At 40.2% G+C, this 9,949-nt stretch overlaps 1 protein-coding gene across 1 annotated transcript; it reads right to left on the reverse strand.

Annotated features, from left to right (window-relative positions):
• Window positions 1-434: 434 nt before the first annotated feature.
• Window positions 435-9,287, reverse strand: CDCA7 (cell division cycle associated 7). Its single transcript, XM_026061454.1, has 10 exons — window positions 9,260-9,287; window positions 8,606-8,731; window positions 8,121-8,231; window positions 6,300-6,551; window positions 5,779-5,856; window positions 4,839-5,030; window positions 4,248-4,388; window positions 3,657-3,806; window positions 2,943-3,079; window positions 435-2,615 (listed from the first exon to the last, which is right to left on the reverse strand). The coding sequence occupies exons 2-10, from the start codon at window positions 8,684-8,686 to the stop codon at window positions 2,585-2,587; spliced, it is 1,173 nt and encodes a 390-aa protein (XP_025917239.1). The 5' UTR covers window positions 8,687-8,731; window positions 9,260-9,287; the 3' UTR covers window positions 435-2,584.
• Window positions 9,288-9,949: the final 662 nt, after the last annotated feature.

The raw sequence follows: 9,949 nt of genomic DNA on the forward strand, positions 1-9,949 counted from the left end.
AAGCATAGGTCAATATCCTCTTCCTCATCCTTTGAGCCCAGGATGGAGGCATCTAATCCCCCCACCCCAACACCCAAAGGAATAAAGGTAAGCACTTGGCAGATGTGCCAAAAGTCTGTATATGGCATGAATGCAGCACCTGTATATTTAACTTTCACAATCACAAATTAGTCATCTTTAAGCATAAGTTACCAAAGCACTCAATCCAAACAGCGTGACTATCAGAGAAAGTTTGGTCGAGGTACTCGGGCCTTGGGAGAGAGATATTCTAGTTCCACTGCTCCTCCAAGTATGACCAACTCCTTTACTTCGTAGCAGTACATATAATTGTTTATCTGAAAGGTGGCACAAATCTAAGTACAGCTCTATTTTTATATATATATATATATATATATATATATATATAAAAAACGGTAGAGAGGCAAAAATTCTAACCAAAAAAAATTTATTACCAAAATAAAAACCTTTGTACAGAACTTCATAGATTTGAGGGAATCTATACAGCAATCTCCATGACATGATACAAGGGTTTGCTTTTAACATAGTCCTTTCACACTCTAGCAATCAAAAGGCAAGCCCAACAATTAGAAAAATCATTCTTAGCTGTCAGAACATGTATTTCTAGAGCTCCTTTTTCATGAAATGTACCTAAAGGGTAAAGCACTCTCCACCTTAGATTGCACAGCTATTCACACTATAAAAATAGAGACAAAGAAGGGACCGGAGATTTTCAACGCAGATGATTTATGAAACAGAGCTGCATGTCTGACACAAACATCTTTTGCTTCTAAATTCCTCTCTCCTCCCCCTTCCACATACACTGATGTACTTCCCAGAAAGGTACAAAACATCAATCATTATATATACACACATACAGTACAAATACTGTGCAAGTGGAGAGGTCTAAAGCCATGCCTTGTTCTAGTGCTCAATAAATGCGAGTTGATTCTGCCTACTATTCAACTGTACATTTATTACATCGTGTTCTAAATCTTACACAAAGCTTACACAGCAGTTTCCATTACCAAACTAAGATCATTTATACATTTTGTGGTTCTCCAGATGTAATTTTCATGGCACCCTCTTTTCTACAGCACTGAGTACACAAGACTGATCCACGCAGCATACTAGAATTCTTCAGCTCAATTTTTGCTGTACTCATGGTTCATTAACAACATCATGCAAAATATGTTTCTACAATCATGCTGAGACAGACATAAATAGAAATATGGCTGGACCATTGAGGAGACCACAGCACTAACCACATTTGTAAGTGCTCACAAACTGTATGCAATCCATTACATCTCCCTTTTCATTTATCTTTTAAAAGCCTTTAGATGAGGCAATTGCTTTTCCTCATCTGCTACTGTAGACAGGGTATATGCCTCTTGAGAACATTATCTATTCATGCTTATGTTGCTCTATGCAACTGGAAGAATATCTCACTTAAGCTGGACTGTAGCTTATCAAGTTCTTTCTTTTACGTATGAACAAAATGAAAAGTAAACTCAGGCTCCTGATCCCAGTGCTTTGTCATTGCCCCTCTTCCTGATACTCAAGTTCAGCAAGTTACATCTTTAATTCACTTCGCAGCTGGCCAAAAGCCACATGAACCACTGCTCCTGTACTTATCCAAGCCCTGGTCTTGAGGGCTCCCCTCCCCAGGACCAGAACTGATTCTGCACAGAAGTGGTTCTGCAGTTGGCAGCAACAGCAGGAAAAAGCAAACTCCAGACCACAACATTAATTTAACATAGGGTATACTCTATTTTAGACGGAGTGGTCACTCCACAATGTATACCAGCACTCTCACATCTGTCACTGTCATCGCTAGGCAATCCTAGTGCTGGTGCTGTGGAAGCTTTTGGCAGTGGTCTCCTGCCATGTGACAAAACTGTAATACAACGTCCCCACCCCCAATTCCTTCTGCTGCATTTTTTAAGTCACTCAGTAGAGAACTTCCCTCAAAACGAGTCTGCACTTTGAGTACTCTATAAAACCATTAGAATAATGCCTAGAGACTGCTCTGCTGCAACCTTTAGGGCTTCCTTTTCAAACTTAAGAACAAATAGCTGTTTTAGAGAATTTCTAGCTTCTATCACTTATTTTCAGGAGGGGTCTGTATTGCAGCTGAAGTTGGTCATGAGTTAAGCACATACCTACCCCACTTGGCTCATGGGAACAGTGCCCTGAATGTTCAGAACAGCTGTATCTTTTTGTGTTTACCTTTCAAGCATAAATAAAACTGCAGCACAGATCACCATATGAATAAAACTAACGGCTTAAAGTCCCATCTCCTTTCAGGAAAAAAAAAAAAAGTTGTTGCCATGAAAGCAAAGACTGATGCTCTCTAGTTTGCAAAGTTGTTTAACAGATAACAATGGCCTGTAGGAAAAGGCCTTCATTAGACAGTTTTTCTAAGTATGATTTGCACTGAGATATGTGATAGTTCTTTATCATTTTTTAACCCAAAAGGTGGCAGAAGAAATACACTGGGTTTGTAATGTCACTTGATTAAACAATACACTGTAGGCAATAATGCGATATTGGTGAAAGAGTACGTAATTTGAAGGCAGTCACAGCTTCAGTCTTCCATTCCAAGTTCTTGTTTCAGACTGAAAGACAAGTAGAGACAGGTATCAGTTTATAGCAAAGCATTGTTCAGAAACTCTTTAGACAAATTAGTGGAGGCCATGACAATAAACCCCAGCTCAAGTTCAGAGCTCAAAGACTGAGTGGATATACCACTTGTTTTTCGTGAGAACTAGCAGTAACAGAAAAATATTATGGCAAATCTCAGATTCTAGAGGCAACAAGGACTGATCTTAAGATATTTACCTGATGTAAATCAGTGAGAGCGGGAGAGAGCTCCTCTCCCATCTTTCAGCTGCTTATCCTGCTTACAGAGCTGAGCCATGCTACTGAGACAATGGCACGCTTACCTTTTCAAGTAGGCATGGACATTGTCATAGCCATGGTACTTGGCTAGATAAACCAGGACACCTGTAGCACATCGGCCATCTCGCTGTCTGCAGAAGCTACAGTTGCAGATTCCACGACATGGTGGGCACTTCCAGGTCTACAGAAAACACAGACAACAAGACCTTTTAACTGATCTGGATTCCCAGACATTATTCACAACTGCAACTTTCAAGAGGGCCCTGCTTCCCACTTAGTTCTACAGCAAAAATCAGCCCTGCAGAAGTTGTCTAAACAAGTACAGAAGAAAATCCAAACTTTTCAGTCTGTGATTTGCCTTCCTTGCACATAACCACAGGAAGCATTCTACTCTGCTCAACTCCTGCACCCTTTCAACAGCCCACAACAGCAGCATTTTCTTTGTTCAAGATACAGTTTCTCTCCACAGAGCATTAAACACTAATAATGCAAGGCAAAATAGAGAACACTATTTTGATGCTCAAATACAAGCATGCTTTGGCTCTTGTAGTCTACTTCYGTAAATAAAACTATGGAAATAATGATATATGGAGTTCTATAGAACACAAGGTTCTGTGACTCAGTCTGAACTGATCTAGGAATACGTACGTAGCACAGCACTGCAAGGAATTTACCTGTTAGAACTCATAACTGTGAGTAACTATGCTTAACTCGAGCAGAGAGGGGTATTATAAAGTCAATAATCAAAGCTATCTTACCGGATCCAGCAATGCCGTTCTGACATCTTCCCCATACCTATTGCGAAGGCACGGCCCACAGAACTGGCCCCGTACTCCTATGCAATCAGGGTTACGACAATTTGTCTTGGTATCTATGGTTTTTTGGCGACACTGATGACAAGTGGAGCCCTACAAAGGAAAAGTAGTTCAGGAAACAAGACAATAAAGATGGCTCTTTAGTTAGTGGAATAGACCATTTAACAAGTAATCTCTTTGTCAACTAGCAGTACATATCCTGATACTGAAAGCAAATTTGGATCAAGGCTATTTTTATGTTGTATCTTCAGTGTTTGTTAAAACACTTTCACGGGCTGGTATCTCCTAGGTATAACAGCAGTTCCAGGGTGGGAGCAAGCTAACTGGCTTGGTAAAGGCCATCCTATCAATTCAGGAGAAGATAACAGATGACAGTTCAAGATCTCAGGCATATTTCTCCCCCTCCAAAAAAATCACATCCCTCCTCTTAGCGAGGGAGACCCTGTCTTTGAGATTTGACACTAAGCCACGAGCAGGGAATAACAAGAAACAACTTCACAAAGTCTTCATTTCACAAAGTTGGAATATACTTACCATGGCCCTGTTATACACTTTATCTCTCGCAGATCCACAAATATTATTCAGTTCTTCCTCTGTTATCTCCTCAACTGGACGCACAATGTGTGGAAGAGCCATGGCACCACGGTGACCTCTCCTGGGAGTTTGGGCTTCATGCTGAATAGTGAAGACAATACAGTTAGGATTAGTCTCAGCAAGAACTCTTCACAAATAAGAATGTGGAGATCCTCGAAGCAGTGCCAGAGGTTCAAATACTCATCTTCTACTTAAAGAGGAGATCATCTATTCAAATAGGAGACACAGTTTTTTGCAAAGACCTATGATATGGAGGCAGTTTCAGCATCTGAAGGGTGACCGATTAAGTAAAATGCTCCTGGCTCTTACTTAGGTCCTGCTGGAGCGCAGGAGGGAATCATTCTTCCAGGATGGGGGGCGGGGTGGGAAGGAGAAGGAGAACATGCACATCATGTTATTCTCTGTACTTCTTTCCAGCCCATGGCATATTCATAATCCTAATTAGCTCTGCAAGAACTTCCATTTTCTTCAAGGGTCAGAAAACCACCTTTCTGAGCAACCTGTAGTTGAAGAACTAGAACCTCCAAATACCTCCAGGTACTCATCAGACATCTTTCTTCTTCTCACTAAGATGTAACGGTCATCATCATCATCTTCTTCTGGTAAAGGAGTAGGTGGACCTTCAATCAAGGACCTGGATCTTGTGTGAGGCCGAGAACTGCGGTCTGGGTTCCTCCTCAAAGCACTTTTGGGAAATGAACGTCTTGGAAGTCGCTTTGGTCCCTGGAAAAATTTAAGAGCCCCTTACAGAATAGGCCAAAACCAAAACATTTTCCATCCCCACTACGCATTCCTTCCCCACACATGCCTTCCTCCTTTCTCTCCCAAAGAACCCCTTCCTCCTTCCCCTCTTCCTCTTCAAACCCAGTCAGAAAAAACAAGGTAAAAACATCCTAGGCAAATTCATCCTGAGCATTTAGCAAGCTCCAGAGGAAGAGTCAAAGTGGCACATTTGTATCTTATTTCTGCAGGGACACAATAGTTCCCTCACACAGCAGCAGAATTCAATCTATGAAGAGCTGCTCCCATCTTCACAAGGTTTTCAGGTAAATTAGCAGTGTAATGGATTTCGCTTCTAATTCTCAGCCCTATTACTTAAAGGACCTAGTTGGGCCCAATATCAGTTTTTTTCAAGACTCCAAATTGAAGGGATATTGAGGCTTGAGCTTCAAAGCTTGGGCTGTCCTCCTATCTCCAATGTTTGTATAAATACACATTTACACAACATCTTTTGGGGTTTTATTGGCCTGTGGAAACACCTAGGCCTTTATGAAATAAATCTGTTCAGTTTTATACAGTGGCAAATCAAAAGAAAATTGCACAATGAGGATGTCTGTTTTAGTAAGCAATAAAATTCTGAACTGTACTTTGATTTACTTGGTTTATTAAGATTTTTATCTGAGAGTCCTGTTTTGTAACATCAGAATTTGGATCTCAAATCTGAAGGAAAATGCAGTAAGTTTGTACTTACATGACTGGCAGTTGACAAGGATCTTCTCCCATCAAAGATACCAGAAACATTTTGTAACTCAGCCATTAGTTTTGCAAGCTAATGAAAGAAAGAAAAAGGAAGTAGAGTCTTAAGAGGGAGTTTATGTACTATTACAGACTATTAGATTAGGGCAATTGGTTAAAAGTACAATTACCTTATAGGAAATGCAGTCATTCTTCAATTTTTTACTTTTATGTCTTATTTTTATGTTCTAGTGACTGCAAGTAATTTGAAAATGCTCAATCTTAAAAGGCTGCAAGCCTAAACAAAGAATAGGGCTTCAACACCTGGATTTTTTATTTTATTTTTTTCTAAAGGACTTATCCCAGCCTACAGATTTTCACATGCCAGTGAACATGAAGTATCAGACTGAAATATTAGGAATGTAAATTCCTCTTAATGAATTCACATAATTCCAATTACAGTTAATCTGGACAACGAAAGAGGACTGGCTAAGAGTCAAGGTGTGTGGGGGGGAGAGACAGACACTGAGTACTTGCCATTGCTTTGTTTTCCTTTATGTTTAAAGCTCTTTTTTCTAAAAACACGGACCCCTTTTCTTCAGAGTCAGAGTCTGAATCTGGAACAGGCATCAGCTTCTCAGGAAGCGAGTCCATCTCATCCTTCCTCCTTTTCGATCTTCGGGGTGGAAACTTCATAGCTACTTTTAGAGGAATAGAGCATTTTTGTCTTCGCTGAGTTACCTCATTTTCAGCACTTACATCATTCTCCTCTGAATCTGATTCCAGTTTCTGTTAACAAACCACAATGGAAGTACATAAAACCAAGTAAGTTGCTCTGCAGTTAAATACAGTTTGACAATTTTGTGTGTTGGGGGAGGTGGCTTAAAGAGGACATCTGGCTGAAATCTAAACTTTCATTTCTAAGTTTCAGGTCCTAGTGCTCTAATACACATAAATGTGTATGTGTATGTATATATGTACATATATATATGGTAAAAAGCTGTCAGGGGGAGCTACACTGTAAAATTGAAACACACCAGAAGAGCTTGGTTTCAGTTGCAGCAGTCTTAGCTGCCACCTGCCACTTGCCACTTGCCAGCCTAGTGGTGAAGACAATTTTTTGTGCATGTGTGTTGGACAGAAAGAATCACTTTTTAAGGGCTTTTTGCAACATACTGTACTCGGCTGGGGGCGGGGGGACTATTACACAGCTCTCTGCACAGGGTCAGTCCCAAGCTAATAACCCGTAAAGAATACCCATCAAGAGTGAGATTGATAGCAAGTAGAAACTTCCTCCCAGTGCCAGTCAATGAAACAATTATGAGTAAGAGCCCAATATTTCCTCATCTTTGAATTGATGCCGTTTTGCTGAGACTTTTWTAAGAAAAAAAGAGCAATATAGTGAAGACTAATTAATTTCTTTAGTTGCAGTGAACTGTTGTCCATTTTGGGATAGGCTTTTATTTCAATTTAGTTTTAGACTCTGTAAGACTCGGTCTTATTTTGGGTCGCAGTTAAGAACAGGCTTTCTGCTTCACGTGCATAGTTCTTCATCAGTTTCAAACGGCCATCCCTATTTGCATAGGGTTTTATTAAAACGGGTATGTGGTTCTGGCTTGCCCACTTACATGTAGTTATTGATTCCTTTGCCTTACATACCTATTCCAGCTTTGCCTCCTGCTTGTTCTCTTTACCGCTGTGATTAATTAACTCAGGCACACATCCTCTTCCAATCAGATGCTATGCTCATCTAGTTATTCCTCAGCATGTTCTGAAGTTACGACAGAAACTCATCTTATGCCAAACATGGTAATACTGCTCTCTGCTCTATTTAATACCACCTCTTGGTCTCTCTAAGCAGTAAAACTGCTCTTGCACTGAAGTCAAGGAAAAGCAGCAAGGGGGATTCCACCCCCTATTGCTAAAAGGGTAAAGCATTTCCTGTGTCATTTCCTGTTGCACCGTAAGAGCGCAGAGGTGACTGCATGCCAATATACACAGAGATTTCTCTCAGGTTTGCTGGAGTCTGTGAGCTAGCACAGCATTTGGCACCGTGTAAACCAGAAGTGCAAGAGTCTATATTTAAAGAGTAAAATCCAATAAGGATAGCTTTAGGATGTACTGTATTTCAAAATCTGCATGGCAGTTTTTGTTTTGGCCTTGCAAAGTTCAGGGGCTTGGGGACTTTTCAGGGAGACAAAAAGAAACTATGGATACTTGGACTGACACACTGAAATAAAAATGATGTTTCTTCCTGACAACACTGGACTTTTAAGTTGAATCTGCCATTATTACTTTTCAATTAAAAATGTGCAAGAATTTATATTTAAAATCACAAATTAACATCAACCATCTTACCAACGCATCTTGAATCTCACTTTCTGAAAAGCCACAGAAGGATTCATCATCAGAGGCTTCGTAAAAAATTTTTGCCAGCTCTTCTGTAATGTCCGACCTAAACTTGGGTTTCTATGAATAATAAAATATATTTTATCTGAAGTTGTACAGAAAATGATTCACACTTAAAAGCACACTATAAGCAAATAGCTTTTGTAATAAAGAAAAAAATAGTTCAGGGATTTACAAGTGGTTTCAGAACTGTGGTGACAAATTATCAGGCATGTTAGGTTAGGTGACATTTCAAAGGCTAGAATAAATAGCTAATCTGCTTCCAACAATTACTACCTAGAAACACAAGTAAAGTGAAATGAAATTACAGTGCATAGTGTAGATTTGTAACTACTGTACAAAAATGTAAGCAGAGCAAGCAGTTTTAATCATGCACAAAGCATGTGGGGCATTACCAACAGTGCATGTTCAATTTTTTCTTGTACTGTACTTACTGTGTTTGCAAAATTATCAGAACCAAAACTGTCACAACTGTCATCAGAGGATGAGGATGTTTCCATGGGAATCAGTTTCATATTTCGGAATGCTGTGAAGTTTTTCCTTCCCAAACAACCTTGTCTCTGCAAAAGAAAGATGGCAACACCATTGAAATAAGAGATCTACTGTAGCATACCATCATTTTAAAACAACCTTAACTTGAAGTTTAGGATGTTTGAACATTTTAGGATGTTTAACATGCCTGACTATAAACGAAGTATCTCAAACCAGCAGAACTATCATCACCATTAAAAGAGATGTTTCCAAAGTTGGAAATGGGAGCAAAGTCTCTGCTCCAGTGAGTTTCTGATCATTATCATAGATGAGTTTTGCTCAGTATTTAGAAATACTTCTTTTAAGTCAATAGCACAAATGAAATACACACAGAAAGCACATCCTTCCCAACTCATTACAGAGAACGCTGGAAAAAGTACACGTACACAAGTAGTATCTAGAAATCCCCTTTAGTTTATCAATTACTTTTCATCTGAAGCCAAATACTGAATACATCACAGCTGTTGAGCGAAGGGCTACGAAGCATATCCACACAAAAAACAGCTTTGAAACAACAGCTTGTTAATCTGTTAATTTCTATTACAAAGTTGAAATACCTTATCTAATGGGCTTTAGCCTTTCATTTCCCAGGAAGCCTTTCTATTTGCAGTTTCCCATTTCAAACCCTAGAGTGGTGGCTAGAAGCACAAGTCTGCTCCCTCATTTACAGGCTACTCCGGCTGAGCACTATTGTTACGATCAGTTCACAGGCCCATCTTATCAGGGCCAAATATTTTACAAATATAGTTTAAATTTTAACTAGCTGTAAGTTGCTTTATCCTAGAATCCAAGTAATATAAACACCAACAATGCCATAGGAACGAGAGGGACCGGGGCACATCTGAGGCCTGGCCCACACATCAAAGTTTTACTGATGTTGATTAGGAGCATAAAAACTTCCAAAGTGTAACTCTGCGATGTGATACAGCTACGGCAGCCAGAGACCTGGCACAGATGCCGCTCCAGATACAAAAGGGAATATTTCTGGCGCTGTTTTCGGCGGTTGGGGGAGTGCCCGGCAAAGAAGCCTTGCCAGTATAGACTGGGCTCTATTGGATGGTCTCCAGCAGCAGGGTCGGCCAGCACAGCTATTCTGTTAAGCCCTTTTAAGTCCCGATAACCAAGAGATCTAGGATTCCCATCAACACATAAATAAGCCTTTCATTTGCCTCACGAGAGGCCACAACCATTTTCCCTCGCGCCAGCCGGAGGGAACACAAACACGCCCGGCCCCGCGCCACGGCGTA

This window comes from Apteryx rowi, unplaced genomic scaffold (genome assembly GCF_003343035.1).
Source record: "Apteryx rowi isolate R43461 unplaced genomic scaffold, aptRow1 scaffold_180, whole genome shotgun sequence".
NCBI classification, from domain to species: Eukaryota; Metazoa; Chordata; class Aves; order Apterygiformes; family Apterygidae; genus Apteryx; species Apteryx rowi.

Excerpts from the sequence above, each read along its gene's own strand:
- CDCA7 (XM_026061454.1), bottom strand. The coding sequence starts at position 8,686 with ATGAAACTGATTCCCATGGAAACATCCTCATCCTCTGATGACAGTTGT. Across the intron at positions 6,552-8,120 it reads GTGAGATTCAAGATGCGTTG|AAACTGGAATCAGATTCAGA; the intron begins GTAAGATGGTTG and ends GTTTGTTAACAG. Across the intron at positions 3,807-4,247 it reads AAGTGTATAACAGGGCCATG|GGCTCCACTTGTCATCAGTG; the intron begins GTAAGTATATTC and ends TTTCCTTTGTAG.